The sequence below is a fragment of the Salvelinus namaycush genome, chromosome 16 (genome assembly GCF_016432855.1).
Source record: "Salvelinus namaycush isolate Seneca chromosome 16, SaNama_1.0, whole genome shotgun sequence".
Taxonomy (NCBI): domain Eukaryota; kingdom Metazoa; phylum Chordata; class Actinopteri; order Salmoniformes; family Salmonidae; genus Salvelinus; species Salvelinus namaycush.
The window spans coordinates 18,054,685-18,079,171 of record NC_052322.1 but is presented as its reverse complement, the minus strand read 5'-3'; the positions used below and the strand labels follow the sequence as shown (position 1 = coordinate 18,079,171).

Genomic DNA, 24,487 nt, shown 5'->3' with positions numbered 1-24,487 from the left:
GCCGCTCTCGGGAGGAGAAGGAGGCAGCCACAGCCCAGGAGCGGTGGATTGAGGAGGCAGCACGTAAGAGAGGCTGGAAGCCCGAGAGGCTCACCCAAAAATTTCTTGGGGGGGAGCTAAAGGGGAGTGTGGCGAAGCCGGGTTGGATACCTGAGCCAACTCCCCGGGCTTACCGTGGAGTGAGAGGGCGTCGTACTGGTCAGACACCGTGTTATGCGGTAAAGCGCACGGTGTCCCCAGTACGCGTGCTTAGCCCAGTGCGGGCTATTCCACCTTGCCGCACTGGTAGGGCTAGGTTGGGCATCGAGCCGGGTGCCATGAAGCCGGCCCAACATATCTGGCCTCCAGTACGTCTCCTCGGGCCGGCGTACATGGCACCAGCCTTACAGGTGGTGTCCCCGGTTCGCCTGCATAGCCCAGTGCGGGCTATTCCACCTCGCCGCACTGGCAGGGCTACGGGGACCATTCAACCTGGTAAGGTTGGAGAGGCTCGGTGCTCAAGAGCGCGTGTCCTCCTTCACGGTCCGGTATATCCGGCGCCACCTTCCCGCCCCAGCCCAGTACCACCAGTGCCTACACCACGCACCAGGCTTCCAGTGCATCTCCAGAGCCCTGTTCCTCCTCCCCGCACTCGCCCTGAGGTGCGTGCCCTCAGCCCGGTACCTCCAGTTCCGGCACCACGCATCAGGCCTATAGTGCGTCTCAGCCGGCCAGAGTCTGCCGTCTGCCCAGCGGTGCCTGAACTGCCCGTCTGCCCAACGCCGCCTGCACTGCTCGTCTGCCCAGCGCCGTCTGAGCCATCCGTCTGCCCAGCGCCGTCTGAGCCATCCGTCTGCCCAGCGCCGTCTGAGCCATCCGTCTGCCCAGCGCCGTCTGAGCCATCCGTCTGCCAAGCGCCGTCTGAGCCATCTGTCTGCCCAGCGCCGTCTGAGCCATCCGTCTGCCCAGCGCCATCTGAGCCATCCGTCTGCCCAGCGCCGTCTGAGCCATCTGTCTGCCTAGCGCCATCTGAGCCATCTGTCTGCCCAGCGCCATCTGAGTCATCCGTCTGCCACGAGCCATTAGAGCCGCCCGTCTGTCCCGAGCCATTAGAGCCGTCCGTCAGTCAGGAGCCGCTAGAGCCGTCCGTCAGTCAGGAGCTGCCAGAGACGCCAGCCAGTCAGGAGCTGCCAGAGACGCCAGCCAGTCAGAAGCTGCCAGAGACGCCAGCCAGTCAGGAGCTGCCAGAGACGCCAGCCAGTCAGGAGCTGCCAGAGACGCCAGCCAGTCAGGAGCTGCCAGAGACGCCAGCCGGTCAGGAGCTGCCAGAGCCGCCAGCCAGTCAGGAGCTGCCAGAGCTGCCCTACAGTCATGAGCTGCTCTACAGTCATGAGCTGTCCTACAGTCATGAGCTGCCCTACAGTCATGAGCTGCCCTACAGTCATGAGCTGCCCTATAGTCATGAGCTGCCCTACAGTCATGAGCTGCCCTACAGTCATGAGCTGCCCTACAGTCATGAGCTGCCCTACAGTCATGAGCTGCCCTACAGTCATGAGCTGCCCTCCAGTCCGGAGCGGTCATTCAGTCCGGAGCTGCCACCCAGTCCGGAGCTGCCACTCAGTCCGGAGCTGCCACTCAGTCCGGAGCTGCCACTCAGTCCGGAGCTGCCACTCAGTCCGGAGCTGCCACTCAGTCCGGAGCTGCCACTCAGTCCGGAGCTGCCACTCAGTCCGGAGCTGCCATTAGTCCGGAGTTACCTCTCTGTCCTGAGCTACCTCTCTGTCCTGAGCTAACTCTCTGTCCTGAGCTACCTCTCTGTCCTGAGCTACCTCCTAAATCATGTGGGGGCCTTGGGGAGGATTCTTAGGCCAAGGTCGTGGGCGAGGGTCGCCACTCAAAGGACGCTAAGGAGGGGGACAAAGACAGTGGTGGAGTGGTGTCCTCGTCCTGCGCCGGAGCCGCCACCGCGGACAGATGCCCACCCAGACCCTCCCCTTGAGTTTTAGGGGTGCGCCCGGAGTTCGCACCTTGAGGGGGGGGTTCTGTCACGTTCCTGACCTGTTTTCTGTTGTTTTGTATGTGTTTAGTTGGTCAGGACGTGAGCTGGGTGGGAATTCTATGTTGTGTGTCTAGTTTGTCTGTTTCTATGTCCAGCCTAATATGGTTCTCAATCAGAGGCAGATGGTAATCGTTGTCCCTGATTGAGAATCATATATAGGAGGCTTGTTTTGTGTTGGGATTTTGTGGGTGTTTGTTACCTGTCTCTGTGTTTGTGTTCTGCACCAGATAGGTCTGTATCGGTTTTGCACATTTGTTATTTTGTATGTTGTTTGTAGTGTTTCACTTGTTCTTTTATCAAACATGTTGAACACTAGCCGCGCTGCACTTTGGTCCTCTCCTTCACCTATGGAAGAAAGCCGCTACACCCTCACCTTCTCATACTTCTTCATGAAACTGATCTCAGGTTGAGATCGACCCTCGCTTTTAATTCACACCTTTTCCGTGTACCCCAGAAAATTAAAAGAGTTCTTCAACAAAAAATCCACAACATTTTCGGCAGCGTTGGCAATTGTACCATTCTGGTGGAGAAAACTGCACATTCGCGCTGGTAGCTAGCTAGCTACTGAAGTTAGCCAGGCAAATTTAAATAAATTGCACTAACTGGACACAAAAATACAGTTCTAAACCCAGGAAAACAATGTATAACATACCTCCTACATCTCCTGTAATTTGAAAAACAAATTTGAATTGAATAATATCCCAAAATTGCTCAACTATCACTCCTCACTCTTAATCTCTATCCAACAATGTCACCAAGCATCTCAAGACATAGAACCACCATAATGCTGTGTGTCACAATCCAAATACAACACACTAGGTTCATTCTCTGATCCTACATCTATGATTGGATGGACAACATGCCAGATCATACTGCAAAAACTTTGATTGGTTGGAGCACGTCCTCTGGAAGTGGTCATAATTACCATGTATATCTATGGAAGGGGGTGAGGCCTACGAACCTCCTAGGTTTTGTATTGAAGTCAATGTAGCCAGAGGAGGATGGAAGCTAGCTGTCCTCCAGCTCCATGGTGTTAGCCCAGACAGTGCTGTTGAAGTTACTGTAAACCTTCATTGCAAAACAATTGTTAACCAATTATTTGGTGACATATGAATATATTCAGTATAGTTTTATCTAAAAAGGATAACTTTTTTAAATGTTAAACTATTTTTATTTTTATGAAATTTCACTGAAGAGGATGGTCCTCCCCTTCCTCCTCTGAGGAACTTCCACTGCTGGACAGGTATTTTGCGTATCAGCTAACCATATGGCATAGGAGTCTGGTGCCCGACTGCACCATGATGTGGTTAGCTAATACGTAAAATACCTATCCAGGTGTTGTAAGATCTGGCAGGCGTCAGCAACGTCTGAGCAGAGCAACGCGCCCATCGAGATGAGCAGTCACAAAGAGTCATACTGCCACAATGGGGTAGTTTAGCCTCACACCTCCACTACTACTGTTTACTTTGTGCATCTATGTCATCTGGCTGAGTCTACCTTTAAAGCTAACCTAACCTATGAACTGACCAAATCACCTTTATGCATTACTGCCCCACAGTGGCAAGAATGGGCATCCCCAAAAACACACAAACTATGCAACACATACATGGCTCCTAGCCTCCCATGGATAGGCTACTTTGTGTCCCTAACACTGAAACTAAAACTGAAACAAAACAATATAAAACGAAATATATATATTTTTTATGACACGTAATCGAAATAAAAATGAGTAAATCAGATCTGAAGACTAACTGAAACTAAACTGAATTTCAAATACAAACTTAGAAATAACAGAAATAAAAACGTATATGTAAACATTAAACTACAATAACCTAGCCCTGGTCCTACCCTGCCATCTGCACTCGCTGCAGAAAAACGCTGGCGTAGGTATTTCTCAGCCACGCAAATATGCACAGAGACAGAAACACACACGTATGCACAAACTTACACACACACACACCCCACTGTCAGTCGAGACGCAGGTGAGAAGCGCCTGCCAAATTTCCCCTGCAGACGCCTCATTTACATATGCAGATGTTAATTACCACTGGAATGTGTCTCGGCCAATCAGCAGCAGGCCGTCTGGAACAGCTTGTGCCTCTCCTCTCTCCCTGCAGGTCGTCGTTTCTACGGTTACTCCCCTGGCTGATAATAAAGATGCCCACCTCAGTTTTCCTTCATGCCTAATTTCTCCCGTCCCGACCGGTCGATACAGTACAGAAAGGTTCTAGTCTAGCCTGCCTCTCTCTGATTCTGATTCTCCACAGCCAGGCCTTATCAGTATACTGCATGACAGGGCCAGGGTAGGGCCACACCATACACAGACACCAGAAGAGACCGTTTAGTCAGAGTCTCAGAGGCGGAGATGTGATTGGCCTCGGATTAGCCCAGAACGTTTGATGTGGTCGTGATGATATTATGTGGGTGAGACACAGGCCAGATGAGATCTGATACTATGATGGGCTGGCAGCTGGTGTGTAGTTAGTGCCCAGGCTGGGAGAATATTTGCCTGACGACTCATACTGAATCTAATCCCGCTGCTCTATCGATCGCTCCATACATTCAGTCTGAACCTGCCATCTTAGAAGTTGTTTGTGCTGACATCAAAATGAAGAGTGTTGTGCAAAACAAATTCACCAGGGATTTTATTGTCCCTAACAAATCAGAGTATCAAAGCCAATGACGGCCCTGTCCCTGGCTCTGGCCCAACCCATCGGGATCTGGGACCAATCAGAATGGTCAGAATGTGTTCACATTCTACACAATGTCAGGGAGGAAAGCAAATCTAGATTCATTGTGGAGAAGAACTGCTGGGCGTGGCATTTAGCTGGAGCGATGAGAGTGGGTAGTCAGGCTAGGAGAATATGGAGACGATGAAGGACGTTTGAGGCTCTTTTGGTATGGTGTTGGTCATCACTGTGGTGTCACAAGGTGGTGTGGTGCCTTTAAATGGCTGCCAGTTGGAACACTACACCTCCCATAACCCCCTTCCCTACAGGTCACCTAACCAATTAAGCATTAGGTATCTGTATGATGGGTTAAATTGGCAGTACCTGTGCTGCATAGGGAGCCACAAGAAGAGCAGCATGGCCTACTGAAGGCTCTTCAACAGCTCTGTGGAAGGACATTTGACTCATTTGATGTTTTGAGTTCCATGCTCTAGAGTTACAGAGCTAGGCTTTTTGATTTTCAGCTTGTACCATGAACTTTTGACCCTGAACTCTTTGAACTCTTTGTGCTGTTATCATCTTGCTTGTTCATGGTCCTGTTCATGGTCCTGGTATCTCTGTGGTCAACCCCTGGCTACACCACTGCCACAATGCAGGTAAGCATTCAAGAGCTCTGGACAATTTGTTTTATGATACACTACATGGCCAAAAGTATGTGGCCACCGGCTCGTCGAACATCTCATTCCAAAATCATGGGCATTAATATGGAGTTGGTCCCCACTTTGTTGCTATAACAGCCTCCACTCTTCTGGGAAGGCTTTCCACTAGATGTTGGAACATTGCTGCAGGGACTTGCTTCCATTCAGCCATGAGCATTAGTGAGGTCGGGCACTGATGTTGGGAGATTAGGCCTGGCTTGCAGTCGGCGTTCGAATTCATCCCAAAGGTGTTCGATAGGGTTGTGGTCAGGGCTCTGTGCAGGCCAGTCAAGTTCTTCAACACCGATCTCGACAGACCATTTCTGTATGGACCTCGCTTTCTGTACAGGGGCGTTGTAATGCCTTCCCCAAACTGTTGCCACAAAGTTGGAAGCACAGCATTGTCTAGATGGTCATTGTATGCTGGATCGAATCCCTGAGCTGACAAGGTAAAAATCTGTTGTTCTGAGCAAGGCAGTTAACCCACTGTTCCCCGGGCGCCAAAGATGTGGCTGCCCATACCATAACCCCACCAACATTGACATCAGCAAACAGATCGCCCACACGATGTCATGCACGTGGTTTAACCAGTTAGGCAAGTTGAGAACAAGTTCTCATTTACAATTGCGACCTGGCCAAGATAAAGCAAAGCAGTTCGACACATACAACAACACAGAGTTACACATGGAGTAAAACAAACATACAGTCAATAATACAGTAGAAAAATAAGTCTATATACAATGTGAGCAAATGAGGTGAGATACGGGAGGTAAAGGCAAAAAAAGGCCATGGTGGAGAAGTAAATACAATATAGCAAGTAAAACACTGGAATGGTAGATTTGCAGTGGAAGAATGTGCAAAATAGAAATAATGGGGCGCAAAGGAGCAAAATAAATAAATAAATACAGTAGGGGAAGAGGTAGTTGTTTGGGCTAAATTATAGATGGGCTATGTGCAGGTGCAGTAATCTGTGAGCTGCTCTGACAGCTGGTGCTTAAAGCTAGTGAGGGAGATAAGGGTTTCCAGTTTCAGAGATTTTTGTAGTTCGTTCCAGTCATTGGCAGCAGAGAACTGGAAGGAGAGGCGGCCAAAGGAGGAATTGGTTTTGGGGGTGACCAGAGAGATATACCTGCTGGAACGCGTGCTACAGGTGGGTGCTGCTATGGTGACTAGCGACCTGAGATAAGGGGGGACTTTGTGTGGAAGACACATTTCAGTTGAAGGCATTCAGTTGTACAACTGACTAGGTATCCCACATTCCCCAATGGTGGTGAGCTTTACACCAGTCCAGCTGACACATGGAATTGCGCATTGTGATCTTAGGCTTGTGTGCGGCTGCTCGGCCATCGAAACCCATTTCATGAAGCTCCTGCCGAACAGTTCTTGTGCTGACATTGCTTCGAGGCAGTTTGGAACTCGTTAGTGAGTGTTGCAACCGAGGACAGACAATTTTTATGCGCTTCAGCACTCGGCGGTCCTATTCTGTGAGCTTGTGTGGCCTATCACTTCACGTCTGAATCGTTGTTGCTCCTAAACTTTTCCACTTCACAATAGCACTTACAGTTGACTGGGGCAGCTGTAGCTAATTTGACAATCTGACTTGTTGGAGGGGGGCATCCTATGACGGTGCCACATTCAAAGTCACTGAGCTCTTCAGTAAGACCATTCTACTGCCAATGTTTGTCAATGGAGATTGCATGGCTGTGTGCTCGATGTTATACCTGTCAGTAACGGGTGTGGCTAAAATAGCCGAATCCACTAATTTGAAGGAGTGTCCATATACGTGTGTGTGTGTGTGTCGTCCACACTCTATTCCTCTCCTACCCTAGATCAGACATACACGTGTCCTATGCCCATAGATTGATTTGTATTTTGTCAGTAGACAACAGGTAGCTAGTTTTCACTCCTTCCTCCACCATTTGCTTTCAAAATTGTATTTAAACCGTTCACTATTTGCTAAACACAGCATGTTGTGCGGTGTCCCCTACCTCCTCCGTCAATTACTGTTCAAAGCAAGCCATCTGTAATATACAATGTAAAGAATACATCTAAACCAACCCTCCTGTCTGTTTCTCTCACTCGCTTCCTCTTTCTCTCACTTCTTTTCTCTCCTCTCACTTTTCCGTTCCCTCTATCGTTTCCCTTTGTGCTCCCTTGGATCTATTGTCCAGACAGTGAACGTGCCTGGGGTAGCAAAGGCTTGCTTTCGGCACACTTCTTTGAGAATTATTTAAGGCTGAGGAGTTTCTGTGAAATGAATATTTGATGTAGAGGACCTGAGCGGAGTGCCTCTCCCCACCTCCCCTCTTCCACTAGCCCAATGCAACACTTCAGAGATGGGTTGAGGAGAGACTCCACACCACCCGCCTCCACCTTCACCCCAACTACAAACACACTCCACCCATACCTTTTTTTTAGTCAAGGGTAGAGTTACATTCTCAACACACAGGAAGAGCTGGTATGTTACACGTGGATATACAGTGCCACATATATGTGCTGATCCAGTTCTATCAGATCCAGTTCTACTGCTTCGAGAGCAGTCTTTTTTTTTTTTTGTCTCACACTTCTTCCTTTTCCATGCCTCTCCAGTTCTTTACCACGTAGTGTGCTGTCTGTGTCAAGAATATCGATGACATAATGCCATGGTTCTTCAGTGTTTTAATCATGATGCTTTGTCTATAAACTTTTGATTCCTAGAATGGCCACAAGAGGAAGGTAACGAGTCCGACAGAAATGACTTTGCTTCCTATTAACGGCAGCTTGGTTTTAGAAACATAGTCTTACAGTGTCATCTAGTGGCCAACTCAATAGTTGTCCTTGTTTGTACTCAAATGCACTATAATGTATCACACGGTCATGGTCAGAAAACCCTGAAAGCAAAGAATGCAAGCTACACAAAGTACAGTGCCTTCAGAAAGTATTCACACCACTGGATTTTTCCCACATTTTGTTATTACAGCCCAAATTTAAAATGGATTAAATGTAAATGTTTGTTACTGGTCTACACACAATACCCCATAATGTCAAAATTGAATCATGTTTTTGGATTTTTGTACAAATGAATTAAATTAAACGTTTTTTTAGTCCTGAACTTATACACATACAATTCGAGCAGTGAATTTCAAACACAGATTTAACCACAAAGACCAGGGAGGTTTTCCAATGCCTCGTAAAGAAGCGCAGCTATTGGTAGATGGGTAAAAATAATAATAAAAAGCAGACAATGAATATCCCTTTGAGCATGGTGAAGTTATACACTTTGGATGGTGTATCAATACACCCAGTCACTACAAGGATACAGGCGTCCTTCCTGACTCAGTTGCTGGCAGTGGTGAAAAGTACTTAAGTAAAAAATACTTTAAAGTACTACTTAAGTAGTTTTTTGGGGTATCTGTACTTTACTTTACTATTTATATTTTTGACAACTTGTACTTTACTTCACTACATTCCTTAAGAAAATATTGTACTTTTTACTCCGTACCATTTCCTTGACACCCAAAAGTACCTGTTACATTTTGAATGGACAGGAAAATAGTCAAATTCACACACTTATCAACCGAACATCCCTGGTCATCCCTAGTGCCTCTGATCTGGCGGACTAACTAAACACACATGCTTTGTTTGTAAATGATGTCTGAGAGTTGGAGTGTGCCCCTGGCTTTCTGTAAATAAAACAAGAAAATGGTGCCGTCTGGTTTGCTTAATATATGGAATTTGAAATGATTTATACTTTTACTTTTGATACTTAAGTATATTTTAAACGAAAAACTTTTAGACTTTTACTCAAATAGTATTTTACTGGGTGACTTTTACTGAGTCATTTTCTATTAAGATATCTTACCTTTTACTCAAGTATGACAATTGGGTATTTTTTCCACCACTGGTTGCCGGAGAGGAAGGAAATCACTCCGGGATTTCTCCATGAGGCCAATGGTGACTTCAAATGAGTTACAGAGTTTAATGGCTGTGATAGAAGAAAACTAAGGATGGATCAACAAAGTTGTAGTTAGTCCACAATACTAACCTAATTGGACAGAGTGAAAAGAATACTCCAAAACATGTATCCTGTTTGCAATAAGGCACTAAAGTAATATGGCAAAAAATGTGGCAAAGCAAGTCACTTTTTGTCCTTAATACAAAGTGTTATGTTTGGGGTAAATCCAATACAACGCATTACTGAGTACCACTCTCCATATTTTCAAGCATAGTGGTGGTTGCATCATGTTATGGTTATGCTTGTAATCGTTAAGGTCTAGGGAGTTTATCAGGATAAAAAAGAAATGGAATGGAGCTAAGCACAGGCAAAGTCCTCTGAAACCTGGTGCAGTCTGCTTTCCACCAGACCTGGGAGATGACTTCACCTTTCAGCAGGACCATAATCTAGACTGGAGTGGCTTACCAAGAAGACAGTGCAGGTTCCTGAGTGGCCGAGTTAGTTTTGACTTAAATCTACTTGAAAATGTATGGCAAGACCTGAAAATGGTTGTCTAGCAATGATAAACAACCAGTTTGACAGAGCTTGAAGATTTTAGAAAAGAATAATGGGCAAATGTTGCACAATCCAGGTGTGGCAAAGCTTTTAGACCTTCACGCGTGTAATAACAATAATCCATGCGTTTCACGTCTAGGAACACACAGTAACACAAATCAAATTAAGCTTTATTTACACAGCACATTTCAGACATGGAATGCAAATGCAATGTGCTTCACGGGAAAAAACAAAACAATTAAATAAAAATACTATTCCAGAGACTGGGGGTATAGTAACTAAAAGCTGTCTTTCTATTCCTCTTGGTCCTAGGCTTTGGGATAGTTAAAAAGGCCAGTGCCACAGGACCTGAGGAACCTACTGGGCACATAACTTATGTCTGACATGTATTGGGGTACACAATCGTGGATTGATTTAAAAACCAATAGAATAATATTTAAATGAATTCTAAAACTCACAGGCAGCCAGTCCAGAGGCCTTAAACCCGGTGTAATGTGTGCTCTCCGTCTGGTCTTGGCCAGTACCTGTGCTGCAGCATTCTGTAGGTTTTGCAGTTGACCAATGGCTTTCTTGGGTCGACCAGACAGGAGAGCATTACAGTAGTCATGCCTGCTTGTAATAAAAGCATAGATGAATCTATATCAGCCTGAGAGAGAAACAGACGCTCCTTGAAACCTAAGTCATTCACCAGAGACCAATGACAACGATTTGTATTTATTGGGAGTAAAGTTAAGGTATATAGAGTTAAGGTATATACACTGAACCAAAATTTAAATGCAACATTTAAAGTGTTGGTCCCATGTTTCATGAGCTGAAATAAAAGATCCCAAAAATGTACAAAAAGCTTATTTCTCTCAAATGTTGTGCAAAAAAATTGCTTACATCCCTGTTAGTGAGCATTTCTTCTTTGCCAAAATAATCCATCCACCTGCCAGGTGTGGCATATCAAGATGCTGATTAAACGGCATGATCATTACACAGGTGCAGCTTATGCTGGAGACAATAAAAGGCCACTCTAAAATGTGCAATGCCACAGATGTCTCAAGTTTTGAGGGCTCATGCTGACTGCAGGAATGTCCACCAGAGCTGTTAACAGATAATTTAATGTTCATTTCTCTACCATAAGCCACCTCCAAAGTGGCTTTAGAGAATTTGGCAGTACATCCAACCGGCCTCACGACCGTAGACCACGTGCATGACATCGTGTGGGCGATCGGTTTGCTGATGTCAATGTTGGTGGGGTTATGGTATGGGCAGCCATAAGTTCCGGTAGTGATGTGTGGGTTGACTCATAACCCACAGTTCCGTGGTTATATCTGCAGGGTGGGCGGTTTTAGGGTCATGAAATATTGTGTTGATGGAGGGAGGGAGGGAGTGTGGGTGGGTTGAATAAAGAGAAACAATTCATTTAAAAAATCCATAAATGTACAGTACCAGTCAAAAGTTTGGACACACCTACTCATTCCAGGGTTTTTTACTATCTTCTACATTGTAGAATAGTAGTGAAGACATCAAAACTATGAAATAACACAAATGGAATCATATAGTAACCAAAAAAAGTGTTAAACAAATCTAAATATATTTGAGATTCTTCAAAGTAGCCACCCTTTTGCCTTGATGAAAGCTTTGCACTCTCTTGGCATTCTCTCAACCAGCTTCATGAGGTAGTCACCTGGAATGCATTTCAATTAACGGGTGTGCCTTTTTAACACTTTTTGTTTACTACATGATTCCAAGTGTGTTATTTCAAAGTATTGAGGTCTTCACTATTGTTCTACAATTTTTCTACAAAGAAAAACCCTGGAATGAGTAGGTGTGTCCAAACTTTTGACTGGTACTGTATAAGGGACTTATTGACATTGGAACCCATTATAGAGCTGTCAATGCCAACTCTGTCATCCCACACAGACAGACAGTGTGCGAAAGAGCCAAACAACAGGCCACAACAGAGAAGGCTACACTGTCTGAGTCAATCAACAAGGCTTTAGATTACAGTGGCGTTGCCATTACCACAGACGTGGACGGATGATTTCAACAAAAGGGATGATTGGGAAGACAGAAGATTGGCAACTGAAAAGTCGTGTCATCACCACCATGGAGTTTGACCCAAACCTGAGGAAGACAGCAGAGAGCATCCACGAGCAAATCAGCAAGGAACTCAACGACTTTGGAAATCCAGGTGAACGTCTCTCTAGAATCGTCTTTGTGACCAAGACGCAAACAAAGGCAGCGCTGCGCAACTACCACTGGATCCCTTACACAGCTCATGTGCTGAACACAGTCCTAAAACATACATTCCAAGAAAAGAAGGCACTACAGTGTGTTCGTGAAGTTACTGAGCTGATGGAAGCATGCAAGAGCCTTGTGACTTACCTAAAGAAGACCAGTGCTGTCACCAACTTACCCCGTGCAGTAATCCAAAATTGCAGGACTCGCTGGAACAGCAAGGCTGACATGCTGGAGTCGGTCAGCAAGCAATACCCAGAAATACGACAAATGCTCGAGGACAAAGACCCACTGGACCGAATGAAGGGTATTTACCAGGATGAGCGGAATACTCTCATCGGCTTCATGGAAGCATCTGTAGCGCTAGAAGGAGAGATGTACCCCATTCTCCATTTGTTGATGCTCTGGTTTTACAAACTAAAACAACACTGTGAGCAACACATATAACAAACAACACATATAGAGATCTACTATATATGGAGATTCACTCTGCACGGTACATATCCAGGCGCAACCAACTGAAACCTGGCACAGTGAACACTATTCTGTTTCCTAACAGTGCAACCAAAAAAAAGCGCATTTTTGATATTTGCGGGTTAGGGTCTATCGCGGGCCTTAGATTTTCAGTATGTCACATATAATCTAGCGGATGGGTTATCAATTGCAGGTGGGTGATAGTGAACAAACAGCTGACCTGCGCATCACTAAGCTACGGACAATGAAAACAATTGCATTTTATCCATGGCAATTTGAATGCACAGAGATACCGTGACGAGATCCTGAGGCCCATTGTTGTGCCATTCATCAGCCGCCATCGCCTCATGTTTCAGCATAATACAAGACCCCATGTCCAAGGAGCTATACACAATTCCTGGAAGCTGAAAATGTCCCAGTTCTCCCATGGCCTGTATACTCACCAGACATGTCATCCATTGAACATGTTTGGGATGCTCTGGATCAACATATTCAACAGTGTGTTCCAGTTCCCGCCAATATCCAGCAACTTGGGACAGCCATTGAAGAGGAGTGGGACAACATTCCACAGGCCACAATCAACAGCCTGATCAACTCTATGTGAAGGAGATGTGTCGCGCTGCATGAGGCAAATGGTGGTCACACCAGACACTGACTGGTTTTCTAGTCCACGCACCTAACTTTTATTTTTAAGGTATCTGTGACCAACAAATGCACATCTGTATTCCCAGTCATGGGAAATCCATCGATTAGGGTCTAATAAACTTATTTCAATTGACTGATTTTCCTTTTTATCAGCTGTAACTCAGTAGAATCGTTGCATGTTGCAATTTTATTTTTGTTCAGTATTGAACAAAACTGAACCCGTTGGAACGCAAAATAAGTTGTGGTTTATTGGTGATCTATAGGCAAAAAAAGAAGATATGAGAGAAAAATATTAATTTGTGAAGGTCACCTGATGGTCTGGTCGACGGAGGCACTGAGCAGCTGGCTGCTGTCCTCGCAGGAACTGAGGCAGGTGACACCTTTTACTGTGGGAGTGTTCAAAGCACCGCAAGCACTGGCCACTCTGGATCGTCCACACCTAATCAGAGGAGAGACAAGTTAGGGAAGGTAATGTGAGTATTCACTCAACCCAATGTAAGAGTTTGAACAAAGAGGGAAAAGTGACACTCCCATAATGTCAGTACAGACCTTTTTATATGTTTTTGTGCTGGGCCCCTGTGGCCAGCATCTGTCCCCCTGCTGGAACACATAAACAGCACTGTCGTCCATCATCATGACGGTATCCTGCGTCGCACTCACACATACGTACATACATATGCAATATGTCTGAGCTGTGTGAGGAAGCGTTCCTCCTCCACGTCCTTCACGGCAGCCTTCTACCTGAATAAGTCAGTTGTTATACCTGCGGTCAGGAGACGCTGGTGATACTGCCGTTTTAGGGACAGAGGTTAAAATGCTAATCAGCCATCTCAAATGTGAGAAATCAAGCTGCTGCATAAGCCTGGTCGCAGATCAGACTATGTGCCGAATGAATGTGAAAAAGACCCTATGGGGGCCCAGGGGAACATGTAACCTTTCCCAGCAGGGCCATGAGATGGGAGGGGGGCACTACGCTGACCTCCCCAGCCAAGGCCTCAGCGATAGCCGCGTGATGCTTCTCTTTGCTGCTGCCATCTGGGTAGGCCTGGAGGACACACACTGAGAAATGACACAAACACAAGACTGCAGGAGCTCGTAAGAGCCCATAACAAACAGACCAAGGTCATTTCTGAGTGACAAATGTCTACTTTTTCTAGGATTTCAAAAACCAATGATTGCAAAGTTAAGCCAACCATATAACTAATTTGAACAATTTCCACAGAAAAGTTTACAAACATTTACTTGAACAGTGGTAACAGAATGACAATTCGTTCTGTTTCTGCTGTCATTCTGTTACAAAACGTCATCTGCACTGTTCAAGTAAATGTGTTTTTGTCAAATGATTCTCGTGCATAGAGTTGTATGGTTTGTTTAAACTTTGCAATTATTGGTGTTTGTTTGACATATACATTTTAATGCAAGAAATATGAGTCTCTGCATCACTCTTAACGTGGACTCGCCCTTCTAACACGCTAATTAACTATTGACTAACTGATGGACAGTATGACTTACGTAATTGTAGTGGAAGGGCTCCAAAGATGAATGGATCCATCCAGCAGTAGAATAATCAGAACCATCTGGGCGCTGCTTAATGAATTAATCCCACAAGCCTGATCTGGCAACACGGCCAAAGTGGAGTCAGTTACAGCCCTCTCCCTCTCTTTCTCTAGTAACTCACAGGATGAAACTGAAGAGAAAGTATTATACTCAATACTGTCTCTGTACTAGTTTCCTCCAAAACCAATGCATTCAGTTCCTTCTGGGCTTGTAAGTAAACATTTCAAGGTAAAGTCTACACTGTATTTGTATTCGGGGCATTTGGTGCATATGACAAAGTTTGATTTGATTCCACACATGCCTTTTTCTACTGCATGTACACGTATACTGCATGTGTATAATCAAATCTAACTGTATTGGTATATGATATAAAGGTAGATGGACATGTGTAGTAATTCAAGACAAAGGGTATGACTAAAACCACATTCTTTTGCGCTGACCAGGGTATAAGCACATACTCATGTTTATCTTTTCATGTCGCTCTCTTTTTTTCATCCTTTATTTATTCCTCCATTTTGTTCTATGCTTTCCTGTTCTTCTGTAGAAGTTAACCCCATAGTTCAGGTCCTCTGTAAGACCCAGAGGACCTTTTTTTTACGCTACACATAAATCACTTCAAGAAGTCTGCCCAGCCACCAAATCACCACCAATTAGTGGTTGTTATGAGACTCTCCGCTACTCTTTCTCTCTCCCCTGGCTCTGGCCCTGCACTACAGGGAAGGAGGGAGGAAGGGAGGGAGAGAAGTCGAGATGATGAGTTATGGAGAAGGATGGATGGAGAGTGAAGGTGAGAGGTCCAAAATGATGAGGCAGTCAAACTCACACTGATGCTAAAATTGGCTAACTTTATAGAAGCAATTGAGAGAGTTCTTAGTAGAAGCATGTTTGTTTTATCTAAGTTGTTGTGCTTGTTTTTCCAATTTAACATGTCTTGTTTTTATGTGTGGTGCTTCATAGAATTTAAGCTGTACAGATGTGTTAGCTGTTTGGTTTATCGTCGTTGGAGATGTTGTTATTTGTTTTTGCTGGACTGCTGGTGTACGTGCAGGGCTGGGGTGTAACACGCTGCCTGTCTCTCTCTCGCTGTGTGTGTGTGTGTGTGTGTGTGTGTGTGTGTGTGTGTGTGTGTGTGTGTGTGTGTGTGTGTGTGTGTGTGTGTGTGTGTGTGTGTGTGTGTGTGTGTGTGTGTGTGTGTGTGTGTGTGTGTGTGTGTGTGTACTGGCGGGGCTCTCTGGGTTGGTTTTATGAACAATAAATGTATGCGCTCTCCTGAGACGAGCTTTATTAAAGCAGAACATCTGTAGGAAGAGGAGAACATAGAAACAAAGGAACTTGGCTCTACTCTTCCCTGTTTTGGGAAGTACATTACAGCCTACTCCAAATCAATAAAACAAGCAGGTCATGCATGTCAGAAATTAATGGATGCAGATTGAGAGAACCAATCACTTGGACTATATTGCAACATATTGACAGGAGCCAGGTCAAGTGGTCAACACTGTTTGGGCTACAATAATAATGTAACATATACTTTTTAGAATACATTTAGGTGATGTTTACATTAAAATGCAGTGCTGCCTTCCAGCAACATAACGTAATACCATGGTTGTTGCGAATGTTACAGGGTCTTTCCTACCTTCCTGTTTGCCTCTGTCTCCCCTGACAGTCACCGAGATGGCGCTAGTGTGACAAGTCCCTAGTCGTCCCTCTGTATCAGCAATGGCATCAGGCCTTGGCAAAACCAGGGTTCCCTGATCGGTCTTCACTAGGGACAGGGCTGGGCTGAACAGGGCCTCGTCATTGGCCAGCTGGACTGTCGGGAGCCTCTCCATTGTCCAGTACTCATAGCAGAGCATTTCTATTGGCATATACCTTTCAGAGCCTTAACACACATGCAGTGTCAAGCCCCTGAGATTAGTGAACAGACAAACAGCAGAGAACATTGGACATGCGCAGAGCCTGTCAGTCTTCTGCATCATCGTGTAAGAACCCTGGCTGTGGAGAGTTGAGGCTTAGCGCTTCCATCACCTCGTCCATTAAATTATCTCTCTTTCCACTACATACAGTGCATTTGGAAAGTATTCAGACTCCTTCCCCTTTTCCACATTTTGTTACATTACAGAAATCTTATCAATCTACACACAATACACCATAATGACAAAGTGAAAACAGGTTTTTAGAAATGTTTGCAAATGTATTACAATTCAAAAACATAAATATCTTATTTGCATAAGTATTCACAGCCTTTGCTATGAGACTCGAATTGAGCTCAGGTGCATCCTGTTTCCATTGATCTTCATTGATGTTTCTACAACTTGATTGGAGTCCACATTTGGTCAATTCAATTGATTGGACATAATTTGGAAAGGCACACACCTGTCTGTATAAGGTCCCACAGGTGACAGTGCATGTCAGAGCAAAAACCAAGCCAATGAGATCGAAGGAATTGTCCGTAGAGGAAGGGGAAGGGTACCAAAAAATGTCTGCAACATTGAAGGTCCCCAGGAACAAAGTGGCCTCCATTATTCTTAAATGGAAGAAGTTTGGAACCACCAAGACTCTTCCTAGAGCTAGCCGCCTGGCCAAACTGAGCAATCGTGGGAGACGGGCCTTTGTCAGGGAGGCGACCAAGACAGACCTCTAGAGTTCCCCTGTGGAGATGGGAGAACTTTCCAGAAGGACAACCATCTCTGCAGCACTTCACCAATCAGGCCTTCATGGTAGAGTGGCCAGACGGAAGCCACTCCTCAGGAAAAGGCACAACAGCCCACTTGGAGTTTGCCAAAATTCACCTACAGGACTCTCAGACCATGAGAAACAAGATTCTCTGGTCTGATGAAACCAAGAATGAATTCTTTGGCCTGAATGCCAAGCGTCACGCTTGGAGGAAACCAGGCACCATCCTTACGGTGAAGCATTGTGGTGGCAGCATCATGCTGTGGGGATGTTTTTCAGCGGCAGGGACAGGGAGACTAGTCAGGATGGAGGGAAAGATAAATGGAGCAAAATACAGAGAGATCCTTGACAACCTGCTCCAGAGCACTCAGTACCTCAGACTGGGGCGACGGTTCACTTTCCAACAGGACCACGACCATAAGGACACAGCTAAGACACTGCAGGAGTGGCTTCGGGTTCAAGTCTCTGAATGGCCCAACCAGAGCCCGGACTTGAATCCGATCAAACTTCTCTGGAGAGACCTGAAAATAGCTGTGCAGCGACGCTCCCCATCCAACCTGACAGAGCTTGAGAGGATCTGCAGAGAAGAATGGGAGAAACTCCCCAAATACAGGTGTGCCAAGCTTGTAGCGTCATACCCAAAAAGACTCAAGGCTGTAATCGCTGCCAAAGGTGCTTCAACAAAGTACTGAGTAAATGGTCTGAATACTGTAAATGTGATATTTTAGTAGGTTTTTTTTGTAATACATTTGCAAACATTTCTAAACCTGTTTTTGCTTTGTCATTATAGGGTATTGTGTGTAGATTGATGGGGGGAAAAGTATCTAATACATTTTAGAATAAGGCTGTAACGTAACAAAATGTGGATAAAGTGAATGGGTCTGAATACTTTAGAATGCACTGTATGTGGGAGAGGACTGGACTCTGGTCAGGGTCTCCTGTTAGTGAAGAGATTTACAGCAGAGAAATCCCCATAACCCACTGCCCCTCTCAGCAGCCACAATCATTGTGATGACCCTCCCACTCTGTCTGCCATATTCTTTCTCTTTGCTCTTGTTTTCCTTATTAAGATGTCGGTGGGCGGAGCTGGGAGGGTGGTCAGCGACATGGGACACACCTGGGCCTGGGTGTGTCCCGGGATAAATACACCTCTTCCTCATTCATTGAGGAGACTCTCTCCATGCAGACACACTGATAGAGTTTGGTTGTGGTCTTTTTGTTTGTTTGTTTGTTTGTTTGTTTGCTTTGGCACCTTTCCACACCCCACATTATCACATTTATACATGCAACCACTCACTTACACTACTGATTACTGACTACACACACCATTGTTAATTGTATTTACGTTACCTCAATAAATATATTTGTGTTGTTCCTAATCTCCACGTTGTCTCCCTTTTTGTTACGGACTTTGAGCCGGTTCGTGACAGCGTGTGCGCTCGGGAATGTGTGTACTACGACCTAGTCTGCTCAGCATTTAGAAAGGGTGGGCTTGAGGAAAGGGTCAGTAAAGGGATCAGATTACCATACCCCAGTCAGTCCCTAAAGAAAGTGAACATACACAGGGACTAGCAGGAGTGTCCCAGTCCCCGACACTTGCCTGCTCTTGCCTTGATTCAGCCCCATCTGGTCCGATTGTTAGACCAGCAATTTTGCAGGCAATCCCCAAGAAACACCAGTCTGGCTGCATTTACAAAGAGAGAGAAAATAAACTGCTGGATCCCAAATGTTGCTTGGATAGTGTATGAGATTGCGAAACACCATGTGTGTTTGCATATGGCATGGGTGTATAGGGTGATTTTGTTTGTGTGTGGGGATTTCTGTGGGTGTGAGCAGCCGCACCGAACATTGTGTGTGTGTGTGTGTGTGTGTGTGGGGGGGGGGGGTTCAGTGGATGACCCATCCCAGTATAACTGACTCACCAGTCCAGGGACAAACTTAAAGCCCAGGCGGAGTAGAATGGAGTGATGCGGAGAGATGTGATGTCTGATGCAATGCACTGCTATGCAGCACAATATTAAGCAGGCGGGCAGACCAGGGGAGATTGCTTCCTGTTTACCAGGTGCATCTTCAAAGCAGAACCGATCAGACGAGCCCCTCCAGAGCCAACAGGCTGACGGGGATGTCTCAGTTAGGGGTAGATACAGCGAGTCATGTTGTGGTCTACTCCAAATATACAGCGGAGGTGCTAGTTCACTGGTATCGTAAAGCTTGATTTTAGGGATCGTTAAAAGAATGCACAGTACAGTTTAGATGGCATACCACTCTCAGCAATAGCTGGATAGGTTTACTGATCCAGACAACAGCGCACAAATTCTGAATAGACAGATGTGATGATGCACACCCGGATTATATTACCACTCACACAGACCTACTACGCCCTGCTCACGCCCTGAATCCCTTTCTACACACACACACACACACACACACACGAAAATGTCCAGCTGCATGAGAAGAGTTCAACTCAGCCAGTAAGAAAAGGGGTGTGGTGAAGGAGACTGAGAAGGAGGGAGAGAGAGAGAGAGGGGAGCAAAGGAGAGAGGCCATATGAAACCAGCAGAGCATAAGCCACGCTTTATCCTGCCAGTCTGTCCCGCTCTGTGAGCACAGGAAACACGCGACTCCCCCAGCCCTCACTCACTCATTCATCACTCTCTTTCACACACTTCTACAGACACACACACTGCGGCTCACCAAGGACTGGAGGATGGCTGTGTCCATGAAAAGAATGAATGGGTCCTGGAGAGGGATGGCTCTAGCCCTGCTTCTCTGTACTCTGCTCCTACACAGTGAGTACTACACGTCTTTAAGCCTCTCCACCTGGCTCTTAAGTTATCTGTGTCTTACATGCTCAGTCTTAAACTATGGTTGAGTCAGTAAGCGAACTCTGTAAGCATGGCACCTCAGTAAACGGAACCTTGTAGTCTCTCTGAATCTGAGAAGCTAGGAGAGAGTTAGAAGATGAAAAAAGGCATAGTAAGGGAGAGAGAGTTTGTGAGCAAGTAGGATGATGCAACATGATCTCGTAACTTAAACTCTATGCCAAGATGTGAACGTGCCAATCAAATGTACCATGATGTCATTTCCAGCACCTTAAATAGCATGTGAGTTTTCTCACAAGTGTGTTCAGTAATGCTTGTGTTATTATGTGACATGAAGCAGTTTGGAGCATTATAGGGCTGGTGAAAAGTTGTAGCGGTGGCCAGCTGACAAAGGGGCCTCATGCAACTGCTCTGGAGTGGAAAGTTGCCGTTGAGAATAATTAGAGACTACATCCTGAGAAGGGTTTGTGTGTGTGTGAACATAAAGATGTTTTATTGTCACATACACCGGATAGGCGGAGTGAAATATGTTGTTTTACAGGGTCAGCCATAGTAGGGATAAATGCCTTTCTCAAATGCACATTGACAGCTTTTTCACCTTTGTCGGCTCGAGTATTCGAAACAGTGACCTTTCTGTTACTGGCCCAATGCTCTAACCGCTGGTCTATCTGCCGTGTGTGTGTATGGGTGGAGAGCAAGCTTTTTCCAAAACGGGCTCTGCTCATTTCTGAAACATGGAGGTCCATTAAGCGTTAAGTTATTCAGATGTAATCTTTTTAAATGGGGAAATATACTTCTGGGAGTACAATCGGCATCTCTGCAGTGTGTTTGGGGGTCTTTCCATCTGTGTCCAGAAGTTTAATAAGAGAAGGAAGCTTATCCTGTGTCTGATTCCTGCTTGTCTTCTGAAGATGCAGGATGTGTGTGTGATGGGGAATTGACCATACATTATCTGTTGATTCAGCAGGGAGTAAAAATAGGTCCCTTAAGGGACGCCCCTTAGGTGGTGGCAACCGTCAAACTGTATGTGTGGTGGGGATTTCTGTTTAAACAGGGACCTCTTTTCCCCTCATGTTGGGAAGGTGAGGGTAGAAGGTTCAGCAGTCTGGTCCAAATCCCACTGTTAAGTCTGTTAATATAGATGATAATTGCATAGTGTTACGGCTTGGAGAGGAGACCGGTGGGACTGGTGTTGGTCCGGGATGACTCTCAACAGCTTAGTACTGGCTCATCTGGGCACTAGGACAGTAAAACATTAGTTCTCTGGCACATTGTGAACACTATGCCAGACTAACCAGGAGGAGGAAAATAAACGATGAAAGCCTTAATGTTACTCCAAAGTGGACCAGAACATGTCCTTAGAACATGCTCTATACGCATGGCACATGTGTCACGAACCTGCTCGAAGTTCGTAACAAAAAGGGAGACAATGTGGAGATAATAAATATATTTTGTTATTCCTTAACTAAAGTAAACTAAATACAATTAACAATGGTGTGTGTAGTCAGTAAGCAGTGTAAGTGAGTGGTTGCATGCATAAATGTGATAATGAGGGGTGTTGAAAGGTGCCAAAGCAAACAAACAAACAAACAGCCACAAAAATGCCACAACCAAAATCTATCAGTGTGTCTGCATGGAAAGAGTCTCCTCAATGAATGGGGAAGAGGTGCATTTATCCCGGGACACACCCGGGCCAAGGTGTGTCCCATGTCGCTGACGACCCTCCCAGCTCCGCCGCCGACATCCTAATAAGGAAAACAAGAGCAAAGAGAAAGAATATGGCAGACAGAGTGGGAGGGTCGTCACACATGCCAATTGCAGCAGTCTGGTTATTAGATTCACAAGATTTTAATGGAAGTTCATTTAGTGACTGCCCCCCCATAGGTCATGAAGGATGCGGTTTACTTTTGGCATTAAACAGCTATACTGTGATTTTTCCTTTTGATTGTATTATTGGCGAGTACCCTAACAAATGGTTAGATCTTCAACTATCAATCAACTATTTAGGTTTATATTGTGAAATTGTTAGAATCAGAACATTACTGTACGTCAGTAAAATGTTACCATTCCCGTTTCAGGTTAGCAGCTTTTTCAGCTCTTGCTTTTCACTTAGAGAATCAATAGCACAGTGGTGTTGCCACAAGTCCTCCCTATCTCCTCCCCCATTCCAGACACAGCCAACCACGCTCCACTGGTCACACTCACCTGCAACATAGTTGACACTTGTGCCAAAGGCACCGCTATGTGAATTTGCCAATGAATGCTCAGCATTTGGAACACATTTGAAAAACCTCTGCCAAACCCAGAGCATAAACGGCTGTAGATTGTTGCCAGGGTAATTCAGTTCTGTGTGTACGGCCTAGATCATTGGCATGTTTTGTAGAAGCTGGTGGTACTGATGTTGAAATGTAAAGATATTCACGCCCCTAATGAGTCTATAGAGAGGCCCTGTGTTCCATATCAGCCCCCCGTTATTGACACTTATCTGTCCCTTTTCTAAACTACATGAAGAGGTTGGATGTTAAGTTCCACTAAAATACTATTTTAATGTTTCACAGTGAATTAACATTGTATCTATATTGGGAAAGTTTTTTTTATCATGTCTTGGTAAGTTGATGAATCCAGCATCAGTCCAGAGGACAGTTGTGGTCTTGTTCTTGGAGGGTATTTGCTGTGGATAAGGTTTAATCAATGACACAGTGGGATTAGGGCCAGTGATGTCATCAACCCGAGGAGGAGAGGCAGCTGATTCCAGAGTTCTATTAAATGACCTTGTTTGTGCTTCTACTCAAAAGAGCCAAACATGAGCCATTACAGTACAGGCCTCTGGATATATCTGGAAACTAATAAACTCATTTCCCAGGGGCCACTGGGCTTATCTTTCATACAAACATGCATGTTTGTGGATAGCCTGATGCCTCTGGGGAGATATCATTGAGGTCAACCACATGACCCCCCCCCCCCCCCGACACTGGAGCTCCACTGTGGTGAGTTACAGTTGGAAGCTACAGTTAGTTGGGCCGTTATCTGCAGCAGTTGCAGCATGGCTGTAGTGACTCAAGGTTTACTGTGGGTAACTGAGATGGGAGTCCTCTGTAACTGTAGTCCTTAGGGCTCCTAAGCACCTGACCACAGAAGGCCATGCATTCCAGTGGTGGATGCAGGGCTCAGATGTCGCAGCAGGAATGCCAATGCAAACCTTTTTAGAGGTGTCAACCACTGAGACCAACAACCCAGACAACCAAAATCGGTTTTGTGGAAGTTCCCACAACATTCATTAGGTCGCTGCAAATGTTCTTGTAACACAAAAACTGTCCAGTCGTGCTGATGATTATAGACTTTTTGTATCAAATATTTGCCTGATGTTCTAAGAACGTTCATAGAAAACATTTAATCTGTTCTTTAAAAGGTTCCCAGAATGTTTCATAAAGTTGTGGGATAAGATATGTTCCCAAAACACAAAAACTGTCCAGTTTGTGTGGATGATTCTAAAATGTTTATTTTAGGGTGAAAAAAACATTCACCTGATGTTAAAAGAACTTTAGCAGAACACATTTTGGCTGTTCTGTAAAGGTTCCCAGAACGTTGCTTTAGCTTGTTGGAACATTTTTTATACACACTAATAATTCGATAATCATAATAGTCAAAATCGAAAACGGCGATTTAAAACACCTGATTTTCTGAGCAGTCTTTCAGATGATCAGGTTCAGGTTCAATCGTGTTCCCGCGGTGTATTTGAACTACGCAGGTGCCAGCACCAGCAGCACAAGCCTCCCTCTTATGCGCGAGTGAAGTGAGTTCTGAAAAACTCAAAATATACGTCTTAAAAATAGTTTTCACACACAAACTTTATATGTCTGTTATTTTGGGGAAAAGGCTTCTCAAAAATAGCATGGTTGCTGTGGTACAACGTTTTATTTTGATTGCCGATTTTCCTGCATTTAAGTCCTATCAGGTAGTCTGATTTCAGATGTGTCCATGTAAACAGGGTTATTAGGGAAATCGTTCTTCTTACAAAGCATGCAAACATTTAAATAAAACTATATTAATCTGAATATTCACAATGATCATATTATTGTGTGCATGTAACCAGTGGCGACCCGTCATTCAGGGCATGTGGGGCTCTACCCCAACTGTTTTGAGCCCCACATTTTTAGCAAAAAAAAATATTATTATTTTGGCATTAATACATGTCA

General features: G+C 45.1%; 1 protein-coding gene across 1 annotated transcript in view; it reads left to right on the top strand.

Moving 5' to 3' along the window:
* The first annotated feature begins 20,024 nt into the window (after positions 1-20,024).
* LOC120060668 (endoglucanase-like) overlaps positions 20,025-24,487 on the top strand; it is a 30,151-nt gene continuing 25,688 nt past the window's right edge. Inside the window, exon 1 of the mRNA XM_039010060.1 lies at positions 20,025-20,258. Coding sequence (XP_038865988.1) covers positions 20,177-20,258 — 82 coding nt within the window. The 5' untranslated portion in view covers positions 20,025-20,176. The remainder of the gene's footprint in view (positions 20,259-24,487) is intronic.